At 39.8% G+C, this 18,376-nt stretch overlaps 1 protein-coding gene across 2 annotated transcripts; it reads left to right on the top strand.

The window, feature by feature from the left end:
• Window positions 1-1,240: 1,240 nt before the first annotated feature.
• Window positions 1,241-17,272, top strand: fbln5 (fibulin 5). Of its 2 annotated transcripts, none has more exons than XM_081603016.1 (11): window positions 1,241-2,024; window positions 2,117-2,240; window positions 2,316-2,364; window positions 4,106-4,384; window positions 10,019-10,141; window positions 11,804-11,920; window positions 12,680-12,796; window positions 13,926-14,048; window positions 14,233-14,359; window positions 14,468-14,663; window positions 16,592-17,272. In XM_081603016.1, exons 1-11 carry the CDS (start codon window positions 1,981-1,983, stop codon window positions 16,751-16,753), a joined length of 1,461 nt encoding a protein of 486 aa, XP_081459142.1. In that variant the 5' UTR covers window positions 1,241-1,980; the 3' UTR covers window positions 16,754-17,272. The 2 variants fall into 2 exon arrangements, with proteins under 2 accessions (XP_081459142.1, XP_081459143.1); XM_081603017.1 differs by having other exon boundaries at window positions 1,242-2,024; window positions 2,120-2,240.
• The last annotated feature ends 1,104 nt before the right edge of the window (window positions 17,273-18,376 follow it).

Below are 18,376 nucleotides of genomic sequence, written 5' to 3'. Positions count from 1 at the left end.
CACCATATTTGAACTTAATGGAGCGTCTTTGTGATGTGGTGGAACAGAAGAAGACTCCAGTCACTCAATCATGTGAACTGAAGAATAATATAAAATTTATAATTTATAAAATTTACCTTTTTAAATTCTTGATACTAGAATCCGATAGGGGTGTCACGATACAACTTTGTCACCCCCGATACAATACCAATATTGCCTCTGCGCATTGGTCAATACTAATGCTGACGCAATACGATACTGGCACAAATAATACATACTTTGCCGTCCCGTGTGTTACTTATTTTGTAGTGTGGAATTTTAGAAAAGTCTTAATTGATATTGGTCAGAAAACAGCAGTGAACTCCAATAGGTATGAGAACAGCTGACCTATTTGTTATTAACCAAGGGGTCTGCATATGAAATACAGATGCTGTTGGATGGAAACGCTGGAGCGGACCACGAGCTGGAGCAGCGTCCTTCTATCCGCGTGTTTATATCGGAGACTTTAGATTCAGGCTGATGTAATCAAATAATCTTTTTGACTGACACAGCAATCATATCTCCATAAACAAACACTGCTCATCCATTCTTAATACGGTTTTTTAGGATATTAGTCTCGTGAAGAAGTGTGATTTATACCACAGTCACTGCTTCCAATCATATTTTAACATGTATTGATACTGAAAAAAGCAATAGAAAAATTGTAAAAACTAATCAGCCCAGCAATATAGAGGTTTTAAAAAAAACAAAACAATTGCAATTTATTGTGATAAACCAAAATGCTCATTGTGGTAAGAAATTTCACGATAAATGATAAAGCGTACGATACATTTATCGTTGATGGCCGTTCATCGCAGGTAAGTTGAAACGGGTAGGAAACAGACCTGTGCCGACCTGTTGAGATTTACATATTAGTTTACATTTTTAACGTTGTTTGATAATCACCAGAGTACATTTAAAAGTATTCCCCTTCCTTGTTAACAAACTTTCAGATTCATATCATTCTTTTGCTTTGTTATCAAGGTGTGTTTAACCCGTTATTACATTAATTAATAAACCCGTTACTACTAGTAAGGGGTCATACTACTAACTAGTACAAAGCATGAACACACGATCTGAGAAATATGCTGATCTGCATTTACTTGGCGACTTTCCAAGCGTTTAAAGCACTAAATGCTTTTTTTTTTTACCAGACTGCATGAGGATCACCAGAAAGCCTTTGGAGAATCTCCTGTGAAGGCCACAAGTCTTAAGCCATGCCCCTTTATTTGCTATTCCTAGCAGATATTAAAGTTTGTGAAATGACAAATCGAGCTGTGATGTCGTATTCATGGCTGCGTGTTTATTTAAGAATTATGTCATAAGTAAATAGCTTTCTCCTCCGCTTTTTTCAGGCCCGAAAAGTGAGACTATTGCCTCGTCTCCGCTGTACATATGGTCCAGATGTGGGCGTAGTAAGTGGCTGTTTAGTGTCACTGAACTCGGGTGTGTGTGTGTGTCCTGAGAAAACACACAGACACCCCCACAGTGTGTGCTTTATGTCTTTCAGCTCCCGGTCAGCACCACAGTGGCCGCCTGTCGGGCTCAGTGCGCCGCCGTGGGGGCCGCCGTCTCTGCGCGCGCCCACCCGAGGGGGCTGGATCTCCTGATTGGATCCAGCTGCTGCTAAAAGTGCTCGGTGGGGGCCGTCACATCTGCATTGCTAAATGATCTGCGCAGCCCAGCGGTCCGAGCAGAAAACGGGACGGCGAAGTTGGGGTTTGTTTTGCTTTTTTTTTTTTTTTTTTTTTTTTTTTTCTACCGAGGAAATTCCTGTAAGAGCTGGTCAATGTGCCGAAGCTTCAGCTCCATCACACAGTGGTTAATGAAAACCTGGTGTCGACTTTCGCGTAAGGGCGCATAGTTGGAGGGGATAAGGAGAGAGCCCCGCTGGGATTCGGGTTTACGGGTCGTCTAAATCTTTCCTTTTTTGAAAGGGAGTTCACCAGGAGCCATTAAACAATGCCGTTGGAAACGCGCGTTCTCAGGTTTTGTTCTTCTCTAAGGTTCGGCTCTTTTTTTCCTCCCAATCCAGCTGAAGCCTTTTTGCGTAGCGGGAGCCTCTGTTAATGCGGTTTCTCTGCTCTGTTTGTGTCAGCAGGCTATGCTTCTGTCCAGCCAGCTGTCCTCCACAAGGCTTCACAAAACTAAAATTCCCCTTTTGCAGGATGTTGGCAGCTCTGGTATTTACTCTGCTTTGCATCCAGTCAGCACACGGACAGGTAACTCCACTCACCTTGCTTCATTATGGTCTGATTCCGACCCAAACACTCAAAGTTCCACTCGTCTCTCCTCAGCCCTGCCCGTACGGCTTTGAATATAACAGGAATTTAGGACAATGTTCAGGTAAGAGTCATTCTACATAAGGTGGCATTTAAAGAAAAATGAAAACCACAAACTCTAATGTGTTTTAGTGGTATAATTTAACAATTTAACCCAAATTAATGCTCGGTTGATCGTAATTTTGATTTTCTACAAACAAAAATCTGAAAAGCGTGGCGTGTATTTGTATGTTTGCAGTTACAACTCCCAGTCTTCTAGAGTGTGTCGACAAAGTTGACACATTCAGTCGGATTTGTTTTATTTTTTTTACTTTATTTACCCACTTTTATTAGCCAAACTGCTTAATTACAGTCAAAGTAGATAGAGAGGTTGCTTTAAGTGTCAATTTTGATGTCTGGACTTTCACTAGGCCAATCTAAGAGTTCACTTTCTGTCTCATGAGATTCGGGCATCTTCAGGGATCAACCTGCAACATCCTCAAACGAAATGTGGACAGAAAGCCTAGAGAATAATGAGGGGAAAATCACAAAAAATGTAAATAGTAACAAATAAAGGCTATAAAATATTGAATAAAAATAAATAACAACTAGGAACAATTTGTTTAACGTCTGTTCATGATTCTGGTAGCCTCAGGAACAAAGCTGAATCAAGCGAAGATGTTCTGCTGCACAGACGTCATCCAGAAGGAACTAGAAGTGTTGGTGGGAGTCACACATGATTCCTCCAGTCCAGATCCTGATCCCTCAGCAGCTGATGTAGATGTCAAACTTCCAGTCATCTTGCCAACAGTTTTGACTACTTTCATATCCAACCCTGAGCAGCTGCTGTATCACACCAGGATGAACTTGCTCAAGACGCCCTCCATCTGTAAAAGGAAGTGAAGGCTGGGAAGCAAAGTCCAGCTGCCTTCAGTTTCTTTCAGGAGGCGTTGTCATTCTCATGACAATGGCTGTGTTTGTTGACCATCTGAGGTTCTCAGTGAATCTTGATTTCATCGAGCTACATACTCTTTTTTTATTTTTAAAGAGTTGGAGAATCACATGTTTTCTGCATCCCTCACATGTCTTAACAGGACTCTCTATAGCTTTCATTCAACAATGTCTTTCCACCTTCTACTATTCTATAAAGGATTAATTTGTAATTTCTGTAAACAGATTTTATCTCTGCTGGTCCTCCAGAGTTTTTGGGTAGCTTTGTGACTGTGATTAAATGGCACAGCATTCAGAGCCCCACAAGCACAAATACTGCTCTTAACAAAAACATTCCAATTTGTAATACGCTTAGGACAACGATCACATGAAGAAAGTTTCTTTTTATAACTAAAGTGCACACAGTAACTTCATTACTGTGTGCAGTACTGTGTTAATAAATCTGAAATATAACAAACGCCTTTGTTGAACAAACACTGGATAAAAATAATAATCCTGAAAATGTAGACTAAATTGGAATTTATTGTGACAATAAATCAAAATCTTACCGCGATAAGAGATCTATCCCGATAAATGATAAACGATGCGATAAATGTCCTCCCCTAACGCTAAGATGGCTTCTGTTTACAAATTAGCCGACTAAATTAGTCGGGTAAATTAGCCGACGGAACGAAGAACGTGCTACTTTACGTCGGCCTGGCACGTAATTTCCCATTAAGAATATACCACAGTTTATGTTTGTATCATAAAATAATGCTCAAAAGTTCAAGGTGGAACAAATCAGTAGCCTAATAATAAACTGGGTGGGCCACCGACTCGCAGACGCGGGAGTTGCGGCAGGAATGTCCTCACCGCCGCTCCTCTCTGCCTTCCAGATGTGAACGAGTGCAGCTGGCCGCAGCCGTGCCAAGGAGAGATGCTCTGCGTCAACCGGATCGGAGGCTACCAGTGCCTCTCCGGCGACTACTACGACCGGCCTTACAGACGGGTGAGCCCCGCCCAGCCTGAGCCGAGCTACCCGGACCCCTCCGACAGAATCCCGGACACCTTCGCGCGAACTCCCCCAAGAGCCGTGGAGCCGAGTTACCCCATAGTGAGCAACCCCGCGCTGTGCACCTTGGGATACGCTCTGGCGGCGGACGGCACCTGCAACGGTGAGTGGCAGGCGAGCGGCTGTGCTCTTGAAGTTCAGACACGATGACAATTTCAAAAGAATGAAAGATAGGTGAAGTGGATAACTTGTGCAAGTCCTAGCAAGCGATAAAATGTGATCTTTTTATTTTTTTGCGGGAAAGGTATTTTATTTGACAGACGAGTGTTCTGGCTTTGCAAATCATACCATGAAAATAATAATAAAAAATCTGATTAAGTAGAGTATGGGAGCCTCAATTAGTAATTTGCACACCCCCTCTGGCATTGGTGAACTCTTGAACTCTTTCACTAATGGCAAAACAATATTCATCAGTCACGCTCCAACAGTCTCGTAAAGCAGTTGGCTTCCCATTTCCATCATAAATTTCCAATTATACTGAGAGACTCTTTGCTGGCTCATGGAGTCGATCTGCCTTTCCTGAAGAACATATTCATCAGGGTATACTCAGTGGAAAGATGCTTTATCATCTCGGGAAAATAACCACCAAACCTCCCCCTGCTTTGGATTGATGGGAGTGTTAAAGTTGTCACCTGTGCAAGGAGGAAATATTTTGCAGGATATCAAATTGTTTAATTTTTTCTTTTTCTTTTGTGCTTTCCGTTTTTGTCACATTACTCTGAATTTTATTGTATTGCTTTTATTTATCTTTTGTTTTTGCCTGCGTGGATATCTCTCTGTCGCCAGCCTTCCAATTTAATTTGGACTCCATGTTCACTTTCCGTGTTGCAGCACTGGCTGCTCCTCTTCAGGGATTAGGCCCAGTGACTCATAAATGTCCTCACGCCCTCTCTTCCAATTGTACAGTCATTTGCACTTTTTGTTTAAAAAAAAATAAAAAATATCCAGAAAAGCGTCTGACTCCACCTGCACGTCTTCACAGTTGTCCTCTTGTGGCTGGGCCCTCCATAAACACACGTCCACATGTTGGGTGATTTTGTTTCTCTTCAGTTTTTACTGTCGGGTGTGAGTGTGTGCCCCACTTTTTCGGTGATGCTGCTGGATATGGAGGAACCCAAACGAATAAATAATTTATTTTTAAAGCAGTCTCCACACAGGAGATCATAACCTGTTGCACATTGTTCAAAATAGACATCATACAAAGACCAGGAACTAAAGAGTTAATAAAAGTTAATTAGACTTAATAGGCATAAAAGAAAAATAATTACCCATGCACGAGGTGATGGATGGACAGAAAGTACTGATGCCAGTAGACAATGCCAGACTGAATAAATGAGATTTTATCTGCTTGTTAATAAGAACTCAGTGAAATAACAAAACACACACAGAGAACTGTTCAACAGACCAAAAGGCTTGATGTTCTTCAGTTTCTTATTTTATAAGGGAAAAACCAACACGTTTTAATTTTTATATGGACAGAACAAGAAACAAAACTTGTAGCTTGAAGGTACAAGTTTTATATTTGAGAAATTTTCTTTAAAATAAGGATTCTGAATTCAATGGGACAACAGTGTAAAGAAAACAAAGCTGTAGTTAACTGACCTTCGTTGTTTGAATAACTCAGTAAGCTAGCCGCAGCATTCTGTGTGGCTTGTAATTGTCTGAAACGGATCCACCAATGATTTCTTCATTTTGTTTCTAAGCCCAATAGGCCTCTGCTTACATGGGGGGAAAAACCCACAAGATCTTGATATGAATTTTGAAAGTGAGCCCATGATTACATCACAACCAAAAGTCACTTCCAATATTCATCACTGGATTTGTCTGATGTCAGAGTGTATTTCAGGCTGTTCTCACTGGGATTAAAAAGCCATCAAGCAGCCAGTCTCTTATCAGAGGCAGTCAGTCTTAATTTAGATAATTTAGCAACTCATACAACTGAATGGTGAGGGATGCTACTAAAAGACTGAGTAAAACCTGCTAGACGAAGTTTAAAGAAAGAAAATAACAGTGGACTGAGCATAGAGCCCTGGGGGACCCCAAAGCTTACTGAAGCCTTCACAGAGGAGTACTCTGAAAGTTTTACTCCTTGGAAGAAATTTTTTCTTGTAAGTAGGGGGAAACAAATTCACCCAACTCAATCACAGACAGATGCCCTTTGACCCCAACGCAAAACCCCAACAAAACAACTGACTGAAGCTACTCAAGAAGTAACTACTCATCTTTTCCCCAGCATAAAATTAGTTTAATAGTAATTATTAACCAGAGTACAGATCAACTGCTGACATGAACTGCAGTCGACATGATGATCTGCCCCCGGCACAAGAACCTTCATCCAAAAGTTACCCATCTGCTTATTGGTGCATGAATGAGTGAATGTAGCACGACTCTAAGAACAAAATATGAGTTCACTGATTATCGAATTTAAATTAGGTCATAAAGTAATAAAATGAAAATACATACATATATACATTTATGTCGAACATGATAGAAGTATAAAATCACACACATGAACGAGGAAAGCAAAAGACACATATTTCTGTAACCACAATAATCTTAACACACTCGAAAATGAGTAGGAAGAAGTAAAAAACTTATGAACTCAACATGTTGAAATTATCGGAATTTCTAAACTTATAACAAGAATAATTATACTTTTATGTTCACTATTGCAACTAAAAGTAAAAGTAAAAAAAAGCAAGTACAATAGCAAGGAACAATACATGATGAAATAAATTTTGCATTACATAAGTTAACAGAATTACTGCAAAGTCTATTCAGAGCTGCTAACATATCTGTTAAGATGACATAACAGAAGAAAAGTGCCTAATTAAAAACAGACACATTGCAGCACATTTCATCCCATTTGGTCAAAATCCAACTATTTAGACCTTCTATGGTATAATTTTACTCAAGCTGTTTAAAAATAGCCTCCTCAAAGTGCATTTATAAAATTTTTTCTACTGTCATTTAGGATAAATGGAACCCTGCAATGAGGTGGAGATACATGCATAGAGTGCGGTTGTTTTCTCGTCTGAAAGAGAGCTAGAGAGCTGACTCCATGCACAAATATGGGCTGTTTGAATTTGGGACGACTTGCCAGGGAATCGGCTCACGACCTTGTTTGGGTAAACCACTCCGCCAGGGTGCCAAAAGTGAGGTCATGTTCCCCCAAAATCTGCACCCAGGCCAGACTTGGACAACAAGCACGCCTCTGTGGGGAGCACTCGTTACAAGTCCACACACACACACACACACACACACACACACACACACACACACACACACACACACACACACACACACACACACACACACACACACACACACACACTCCTGAAGGCGGGGATGCTGTGTGTGCTGATGTAATTGGTTGCTGACTGATGGATGCTGTGGGGCAGAAACTGCACACATGCTGCAACTTCCTGTCTGAATGTACGACAAAAACACACCTTTGTCTTTCGTTAAGTGGACCTTTCTGCCAGGAGTTTTCGTCAATTTGTACCGCTCTGCAAGAGAACTTTGCAACGTGTTATGGATTTGGTTAGCCACAGTTTTACTATTCACATCTCAAAGTTTGGTAAGACTTTATTTGAAGAGGTGTTCATAAGACTGACATGAAACTGTCATAAACATAACACCTGTTATGAACATCTACATCAATGTTTATGACTGGTTTCATGAAGCGTCCTTGGTAAATAATGAAAGTTGACATTTTTCATTGACTTTTAATGCAAGTTTTAATGGGATTGCATTAAAAGTTTCATTATTTACTGAGTAATGCAAAGTTGACGCTTTTAATGCAACTTGTAGTGCACCTTTGCGTTAAAAGTGTCATTATTTGCCGAATGACACTTCATGACAACAGTCGTAAACATTCATAATCTCTCCTTCATGTTCATGAAAGATGTTATGTCATGTTTATGACAGTCTCATGTCAGTCTTATGCGCATCTCTTCAAATAGTGTTACCCACAATTTGTCACAAAACAACCAGAAACTTCAACGTATTTTAATACATTTTGTGTGATCATCAAACATACAATAGTGCGCAATTGTGTTTTTTTTTTGTTTTCCTTAAGTTCACTACTTTAAGGAGTATTTTCTTTCCTTTTTTTAATATTAGACGAGAGAAAAACCACTTCTGAATGAAACCAAGGATAAATCAGATTAGGAGATCATCCTCTCTTAGGAAAACTTGACACACTCAAACGTAACTCTCTGAAGAATTAGAGTTAATATGAGTTACAACAACATTTAATTTCCTTTTGGGGATCAATGATATTTTTGAGTTGAATTGTATGTGAGTCTGTAGTTTATCAGAAAATGGTCTTTTCTGTTTGCAGTCTTAAATATAACTGTAAGCACGGATTACTTTCAACGTTCTTTGTACAATTTGAGTAACATGTCCTTGCAGCTGCGTTATTTTTTGCATCCTTACAGCCTCAGAGTGTGGATATTACCCCGTTTCGACCCACAAGCTGACATATTTTCCTCCTGAGGGCATTTTCTTCTTTTCTATATGCGACCAGCCTGCAGGCATTTCAAGCTAATCCCCTTCTCCTCTGCAGCCAGGTCCGGCTGTCAGCAGCCACCCCACAGCTTGTGAACAGCCCTCGAAATGGGCCTATATAAGGAGCTGATCTGAAATGCTCCTGCAGGTGCTGGGTGTGTTTGTCGACTACACATGTCGGGCACATGGAGGGTCTTTTGGAGTCTTACTGCCAGCAGGTGCTGCTAGCTTTCGGCCCAGCGCTCTCGGCCTCCGCCCCCCTCCTCTCCGGTGGAGTTTAGCAGGCAGAAAGCTCCCAAATTAAGATGTTATCCCGTATGAAAACAGCCTGTAAAAACAAAAGGAGAACAGACACCCACCCTCCACTTTCACTGCTGGTTTCCTAGAGATAGGTGACTGCACAGGCTGAGAACCACTAAAGTGTCACATCCTCATAAGGAAATGTGTCCATTATAAGGGCGTCACGGGAATTCGGCTTCAAATTCAAGATATCGCTTATCCTGATGAGAAACCATTGTATGCCTTACTCAAGTATTAGGCTTTTTTTTTTCTTAACACAGGGTGGTGAAAACCTGATTGCTTGAAAGATTTTATTATTATTTTTTAATGGAGGGTTGCTGATACGATCTCCATGACGGCATGGGAAAACAAGCACGTCTCGTGGACGTCTAAAGTCCTAAACTGCGGCCACAGACTTCCCATGAGAGGGAAGGAGAGGTGCCAAATTACTAGAATGCGATCTGGAAACCTGAAGGAAATTTTAGTGCTCCCACCTTATCTGCCCGCTCTGGAGATATGCACCGCCATCTTCTGGGACGCAAGACGTCAGACGTCAAGTCAAGTTTATTTGTGCAGAGCTTTTTCAGCAGCCAGGCCGTTAAAAGTGCTTCACACAATGCCACAATGAGCTCTTCATCGTCAATCTGGTGGGGTCGTAGTGACACGCCGCACTACTTTCTGTTGATCTGCCTATAAAACATGTTGCAGCATCTTGTTGTAAAATGTGAGAGCGGAGATGAATACTTTTGCTGTGTGACATTGAATGTTCACTGAGTTTATACTACAGAAATATGTGGGATTTTTTTGCTAATACCAAAATGCAATAGCATTTCATCCTTCGTGTTTCGGCTTGATTCGAGGTTTTGCTGTTCCTAAAACCGTTTCCTGTCTTTTATGTGTCTGCCTCGGTAATTTCTGAGTCTCCCGCCACTTTTCTCTGTTCCAGACATTGACGAATGTGAGACAAACTCCCACCACTGTAACCCCACGCAGGTCTGCATCAACACCGCCGGCGGCTACACCTGCTCCTGCACCGAAGGTTATTGGCTCATAGCCGGACAGTGTCAAGGTGAGAGAGATGCTGCTAGTGTCATTCTAAAGCTGTAAAATGACAGTATAAATAAAGTTTACTCATTTTGGGGGTGGGGTGGGTGGGTGGGGGGGGGGGGTACTAATAAAAACCTTTTGGCATCTACCCAGAGCAGCAGTAGAAAAGGGGCGTCATGAGCACCAGTTATTAAAAAAAAAACCATGATAATTTTTTATTTCAGTTGTGTGTTGACTTTTATAAACACATGCACTATCAAAAGGGAGTTGGTGCCCCCTCCTGTGTTGAGTGGGTGCATCCTGTTTGCTGCTAAAGGAAGCGGGCTATCAGACCGGGCGAAAGCATTTCCCACACCGCTGAGAGGATTTCCTAGGTTTGATCGGTTTTTAGGAGCCATGCCATGGTCAGTCAAACTCATGATGTGAGAAACAACCTTGGATTATGAAGTTGAAGCTTTCTCTGCAAACTCTCATATTGTCACCATGGTAAAATAATGACCAAACTCATTTTCCTTTTGGGCCACATTAAAAATTGTGGCAGAAGCTATTGATAAAACCCATTAGACTGTTAAAACATCAATAAAAATCTGTTTGTTTCTGCATTCAGTAAGTGTTTCTTAAAATGAAATGATATTAAACGTCTATTCACGCTGATAAGTCCATCTGGGATTTTGTGACTGTTTTTGCGGTGTTAATTTATATTATGTCAAATGTGACATTTCTTTAATCGCCCAATGTTTCTGGTCAATTTTGAGAAAATTTTGCAGTAAAATCAGAAACAAATGTGGGGATCTGAGGATTTTTGCATGAATTTTGCATATTTGTGAAAAACTGGAGGAACTTATTGATGCAACTTGGAGTCTAGAGGGCCACATAAAAAGCTATGGCGGGCTGTCTATTTTCTTTCTTTTTTTTGTGCTAAAATTCCTTTTTCTTTAAAAAAAAAAAAAAAAAAAGACTTGTGCCATTACTTTAGGAAGGTGAGGATGTTTTTTTTTTCCTGACATCCAAAATGCAACCATTAGAAAAATCTTTAAATCATTTAATAGGCAGCACTTCATAACTACTAGCAGGGCTTCCCCCAGTATATTATCAGCCTGGCGGGCCACCAGGCTTTTCTTGTGCCCCACCGGGCTAAGCACTGCTTATTCAAGTCTCTTTAAAAATTTTGCATTTTTTTAAAAGACTTTACAGTTGGTGTTCAGGTAATAATTTTGCAATCTTTTAATAACACATAATTATCAAGTGATATTTTTGAATTTTCTGTCAACTTTAAACATTTTTAACTCAAAACCACGACAGGTCGCTGGATGAATGACTGCCTTAGCACCCAATCCCCGGGGTTAGCAAGTTTTCTGGGGGAAACCTGGTACTAGAATGTTTTCTCAAGATGAAAGACATGCATTAAAGCTTTTTGCTTATCTAAAATGGCTAATGTGACGAGTTGAAACAGTGAGAGTTGTCTTCATTGCAGAAATGCTTCATTTATTTTAATCACCTCTGAGGGGGTGAAAAAATCTAGGAATGATACTAAAGGCGTCACTATTCTTCTGTAAGAGCAGCGCCCTCTGCAGGTTGTGTGAGGTAAAGCAGCTGCTTTTTTGCTCTGTATATGTTTTTGTATGTTATAACCAGCTTCTCTTTCTCTCTCTCTCCGTCTCTCTCTGTCTCTCCTCTGAGCCAGATATCGATGAGTGCCGCTATGGTTACTGCCAACAGCTGTGTGCCAACGTTGCTGGCTCTTATTCCTGCTCGTGTAATCCCGGCTTCCTCCTTAATCCAGACGGCCGGACCTGTCAGGGTACGTGGATTTACAGGAACACAGAGGCAAAACAATAAAGTTGATTTACAAACTTGTACAGTATGTTTTTTTGTTTAATGTTATTTTGGAGGCCATAAATCAACGTGCAGCTCCTGAAACAGTTTAAACAGACTTTATGTTTTTTTCTTTTTACCTTTTAAACTCAGATGTGGGCCAAGATTCTTTCTCTGAAGGCAAAGTAAAAATGTTAAGACTCTAGAATGAATTATAGGCTCTCTAAATGTAAAGAAATTACTACCAGGTAATAGTATTGTTTATTTATTTTTAGGTTTTAAGTTCACCACAGAGAATCGGCTTTGTTAAAAACCCTGCAGAGTTAGAAAATAACAACAATAGTGTAAATCAAAATGCAGTATCACTATAATATCAGCTTTTAAGCATTTTTTTTTCTATATTTGGTCAAAGTGTGGGACTATAACTTATTTTAATGCCCACATCTAATGTATAGTTTTAGTTGCTAGGATACTAAAAGTCACAGAGAGAGGTGAGGACGTTGAGCTACGGTGAAGAGAGAAAAAAGTCAAATAGTCGAATTCAAAATCACTGCAATTATATCTTAGCTCCTTAATTTGGATTTTTTTTCTCTTCGTTGTGATTTGTCATCTTCACGCAGCTCCACCTGTTAGATCTGGGTTGATAACCGGCTCTATGGTGACACTTCAGCTCCATGTTTAGACAGTAAACCCGGGCGGGTAGAACCTGCCTCTAATATTCCTGCGTTCCCTTTGTGTTCACCAGATGTGGACGAATGTGAGGAGCAACCCTGCAGTCACGGCTGTTTCAACACCTACGGCTCTTTCATGTGTAACTGTGACGAAGGATACGAGCTGGCGTCCGACGGCACAACCTGCATCGGTAAGGATGTTTGCAGTTCGCTGCTCAGAGGGTAGAGCGTGTGCTCAGGGTGAGGTGCGGCGTTCGTTTTTATTTTTTATGGAAGAAATATTGTCTCATTAGAATCACACTTTTTATTTTTTTTAGACATTGAATTTCTATTATTTGATTGTTTTTTTTGGAGGGGAGATTTTTGCTGGCGAAAACAAAATCCATATACAGATAAAGAGCCTGCTGCACTGAACCCTGTTGAAAACCTCCTGGTTTTTCCACCAGATATTGATTCCCGAACTCTTCCTGAGTTAAAACATCAATATTGTTTCTAAATGAATATGAACTTGTTTTCTTTGCATTTTTAAGGTCTGAAAGCACTGCATATTTTTCATTATTTTGACCATTTCTCATTTCCTGCAAATAAAAGCGACATTTTTGCTTGGAATTTCAGAGACATGTTGTCAGAACTTCATAGAATAAAAGAACAATGTTCATTTTACTCAAACATAAACCTATAAAAAGTTAAATTAAGAAACTGATCATTTTAAGTGGTTTCCTATTTTTTTCCAGAGCTGTATATAATTGTACAAGATAAATCATTTTGTTATAAATTCAGTGTCTTAAAAAAAAAAGGTATGATTCTAATGAGACTAATTCTGATTCTGATTTCTACATATGTAGTTTTCCACCACACTTTCAGACCAGAAAGTGAAACTTTTACCTCAAGCATCTCCTTTTCTTATTTTTGTTTTCCTCATGGCTGCTGAAACCTCCAGTATTTTTTGAAGTCTTTCTTCCTGTCACTCTTCCATGAAATCCACATTTGCTATCCTGTGAATCTCTGCAGCTCCTCCAGAGCTTCCACAGTCCTCTTGGGTGTTTCTCTGATTAATGCAGCCTTCACGACAGAGCTGCGTTTATCCTGAGATCAAATTAGACACAGATGCTCTCTATCTACCACAACTGGTTCATCGTAACACGAGGACGTTTGAAAAAATTCAAATCGAGTTCAGAGTCTCCATTGCGCTTCTGTACTTTCATGTGATCGATTAATGGAGTAGAACCATTGATCTTGTTACAGACGCACCAAGGCCACCATCTTCATCTCTCTGTGACACTTTCTATTTGTTTGAATGATACCTTTTGTTTCACTCAGACCTGGATGAGTGCAGTTTCTCTGAGTTTCTGTGCCAGTTCAGATGCGTGAACACCCCCGGCTCGTTCTCCTGCACCTGTCCACCTGGGTATTATTTATACGAGGACAGCCGGAGCTGCGAAGGTAAAGTTCGCTCCGGAGGACTAACAATTTTGCAGTTTTTTCTTTTTGTTCCGATGTAAATCCATCACTTTATTCTTGATTTTTTTATTATTCTTTTTTAAAAGCAAAGCTGTGATCTTGTTGATGCCTCATTGCTGTGGTTCTGACTTCACTGACTCTGACTGTCGTGTGCTTGATTTCAAAGACGTCAATGAATGTGACACTGGTAACAACACCTGCACAACAGAACAAGTGTGTTTCAATTTCCAGGGAGGCTATACATGCCTGAATCCTTTACAATGTCAGCCTCCTTACCTCGCCGTTAGCGACAAGTGAGTTTTCTCGTCACCCTCTTTTCACATCGTGGCAACTTAAAAGTTTCAAGTTGGTTTTGTTGGATCTAATAGTTTATTTCTCTCCTATGTCCCACCGCTCTGCAGTCAGTGCATGTGTTCAGCTGAGAACCCTGCCTGCAGGGACTTGGCTTTCACCGTTCTGTACCGACACATGGACTTGTCGTCGGGGCGCAGTGTGCCTGCCGATATCTTCCAGATGCAGGCCACCACGCGTTACCCCGGCGCCTTCTACATCTTCCAGATAAAGTCGGGCAACAGCGGACGGGAGTTTTACATGAGGGTGAGCACTCAGGAGTTAATGAATGGGAGAAAAGAAAGACAGAAAAGAGAAAAACAATGAAATTTGCAAATGACAATAATTGAGCTTGTTTCAATTTATGCGATTCATGGATTCATTGCTTATAAAGACGAGCTTAATTGTGTCTACAGTTTTCTTTTTCATTGAATCAGAGTTTGAGGCTGATGAACCCATTTCATGTCAATGTCTAAAATGTGTAAATAAAAGGATGATTTTAGACATTTTTAGAGTCTCAGATAAAACATTAAGGTCTCTTAAAATGATTTTTCAGTTTGAAACGCTCAAGCTTCTTTCATAGGAACTTAGTTATAATTACTTTCATAGATATCTGATGCAGAGCCGCTGATTAAAGCAGATGTTAACGAGAGTTCTCCAGTTGTTTAAGCTATTTAATAAGTCTAGGTATAGCAGAAAGTTATTTTTTAAGTTGCACACATTACATTGCAGGGTCATGTTGAGTTCAACCAATTTTAAATTAAGCTAAGTAGTTAGCTTTGGACTTATAATGTAAGACTTGTAATATAAAGAGCCAGTAGCTGAACCTCTGTAACAGAACAGCACAGTTTGCTCCAGATGTGTGACGCTGGAAAACTTGAATCACCTTTGGTGGTACTTGCAGTGTGTCGCCACTAGATGGAGCGATTCACTCATGTTTCCTTCCTGGCAGAGCTAATCGCTTCCCTTTGTTTTTTTTCTTAAATCGCTGAGACGCATGGCGGGATTTTAAAGTAGGACAATCGTTGTAAATGACAGTAACTATGATAGCTAGGATAATAGCTTTACCAGCACACTGTTATAAAGCTGAAGGAAAAGGATACACGCTTTTCAAAGTGTCAGACCTATAAAATCTGAAAAGTGTGGCATCTTATTACTCTAACAGTAATAAACCCATTTAGAGTAATTTCCTGTCTGGGATGAATAAAGTATTTCTATTCTATTCTATTCTATTCTATTCTATTCTAACGCAAGCCTGCTTTAAAACTCTCTATAACAATATGCTTGACCTCCAATTCAGTTCAATTATAATATAATTATAATTGCCCCAGTGGGGATAAATTAAGCTTTTTGGGTTGAACTGAATGTAACTATCTGCACTCAATTTAATTTCAGTATTTCTTTAAAAAAATGGACTGAAACCAAAATATCAGTCACATTTTTATGATTTTTATAAGTATCCATCTTCCTTTTTGCTATTACTTTGTAATACTGAACTACTTAATTTTGACCTGTCATATAAAATTCATGTAATTTTGCAGGTGTGTTGTAAGGCTCCTGCTGAATATTATTCTAGTAATTTATTATTCTGGTGATTAATCAATTACTTAGATAAATATAATTGACACATTATACAGGTTTTATTTTTATTTAACCTCGTAAGCTTTTTTAATACAATATTGAGAATAGGAAAATTAACATTTTATTGATTAGAATACAATAATAGAGCCTTCCTTTAGTGAATTTGAACTCTGTGAAGTTAAAACTTTACCACTTGAGGAGTTTTAGGTAAAACATATACACAGGTGTTTTTATCTTTAAATACAAAATGTCTACATATTTTGAACAGTTTTGGCTTTATTACGGCTTTAAATAAGTTTTTCAGCAAATAGTCTTTTTTTGAGTCTGTATATTCCAGTTAATCGATTACAGAATTAGTTGTCGATTATTTCACTAATTGATTATCACGATTTATCCGATTAATCATTTCTGCCTTAGTGTATTTAAGCAATTAATTATGATTAATTAATCATTTCAGTCCTAGTGTATTGTGATGAAATGTGGGTCATGAACACAATAGAACAATAAACGAGGCACAGAGCCAAGAGTTCCTCTTCCTGTAAGCCCAACCTGTCTGACTCTTCGCTTCCTGTGCATCATTCCTCACATTCCTCTCCTCTTTCTTACCCCTGCAGCAAACCAGCAACGTGAGCGCCACCCTCGTCCTGACGCGGCCCATTAAAGGGCCGCAGGTGCTGGTGCTGGACCTGGAGATGGTCACGGTCAACAACGTCATCAACTTCCGAGGAAGCTCCATCATCAGGCTGACGATATACGTGTCGGAGCATCCGTTCTGAAACCCACACGCAGCTGCACTCACATGTAACTGGTGTAATTCTTTTGTTAGAGAATACTCTTTTGTTTTGTTTTTGTTTTTGTTCAAACACTTCCCGATAAAGACTCGGACAAGATCACCGGAAGCGAAGGCATTCCTTTTGCCGGAACATCCTCGGGTTTCCTGGATGCTGGATGCTTTTCCGGCTGCGGACACCAGAGGAATATTTATAATCTACAATTTCATACGTCCTCTGCTGCGACGGCGCAGCTCAGATTACTAATCTAGTTTTGGTGTTTGTGCTCGGGGATCCCATCTCTTCACATTTAAGCTGTGAAAGCGACCGTAAATGCCGTCATTTCATTCCTCGTTGGAAACAAGAAAAGCAGGTTATCGGAACCGAAGAGTAAGCTACCTGTGTGTTTCCCGCCAGACGGGGGGAAGGGAAGAAAAAAAAAAGTGTTTGAGATTATGTATCGAGCAGTCATTAAGTAAAATATAGATCACAGATTCTTTTAGAACAATAAATGAGTTCATCACATCCTGGATTTGTTTTCTAAAAGTTTAGCGTCTATCACAATGCACACACCTCAGGACTTCAGGAGTTGTCTCATCAGCTTATGCTACGTGTTTTTGGTAACATGATTTAACAAATATTTTCATAGGTTCTGGATGAAAAATACAGTTTTAATACACATTAATACACATTTTATATGCTTATATTTGATAAATGAATGATAAATGACAGTTTGTTTCCTTTTTGCTTTTTTCCCAAGTTTTATCGCCCTGCTCAGTTGAAAAAGAATCTGGTTGCAATGTTTAGGACCAATTAAAAAAATGAAAAATAAACAGAACTTAACTTCACTATAAACTGAGAGATTACAGACCAAAAAGGAAATTCCTGCTCTAAAATCAACATCTTTTAAACTCGACAAACATTTGCAGCTCCTGGTCGTACGACACAAATATTAAGTTGAAGAAAACTTAACGAGCCTTGGATAAACTGTCAAAGCACGGCGGTGGTGGTATCATGCTGTGTGGTCTGTTTTGCAGATATAACAGGTTGAAATCTTTGACCCACAGGATGCAGGATCCATGAATTTGTGAAATTATTGCAAACATAGTAAACAATCACAGACACACCAGTAACTTCCGCTTCATAACCAGCCTATCAGGTCTCCTGTTTCTGGAGTATGAAGTGGTCAGAAAGCAGCGATTCCTGCTGCAACACAATGTGAATATGTTCACCGTCAGTCCACAGCGCTGTGGTTTAGTGGACGTTCCTGGAGACAGAACCTAAAAAATTCAATACTGCTTCTGGTCTCATGAAGCCGTGGACCGAGCCTGATGTTACTCTTCTTTGTAGAGCCTGTCATGTTTATCTTATAATAAAATGTTATGAAAATGTATATAAATATTCCCAGCACGGGCTTGACTTAAAAGATTCATTCGGTATAATGTGAATGAGTTTTAAAGAATTGCAAATGTTTTCCTAGTTAAAGACGTAGAAGCAGCAACAAGAGTTCTCAGATTCTCGCGTTTTGCGTTTATGAATAAGCCTAATGTTTATGAAGAGCACATAAAAAATGTTTTAATTTAATTATGACACAACTTCCTCCCGGACCAAATCGGTAAGTCAGGGAAA

The sequence above is a fragment of the Poecilia reticulata genome, chromosome 22 (assembly GCF_904066995.2).
Source record: "Poecilia reticulata chromosome 22, P_reticulata-male-v2, whole genome shotgun sequence".
NCBI lineage: Eukaryota > Metazoa > Chordata > Actinopteri > Cyprinodontiformes > Poeciliidae > Poecilia > Poecilia reticulata.
Note: the sequence above shows the minus strand (reverse complement) of the source record. Positions and strands in the feature narration are given on the sequence as shown.

What these genes read in the sequence shown, in the direction of transcription:
- fbln5 (XM_081603016.1), top strand. Translation starts at nt 1,981, where the DNA reads ATGCCGTTGGAAACGCGCGTTCTCAGGTTTTGTTCTTCTCTAAG. An exon ending in AGACGGCCGGACCTGTCAGG is followed by an intron (nt 11,921 to 12,679) that starts GTACGTGGATTT and finishes TGTGTTCACCAG; the next exon opens with ATGTGGACGAATGTGAGGAG. An exon ending in TACCTCGCCGTTAGCGACAA is followed by an intron (nt 14,360 to 14,467) that starts GTGAGTTTTCTC and finishes ACCGCTCTGCAG; the next exon opens with TCAGTGCATGTGTTCAGCTG.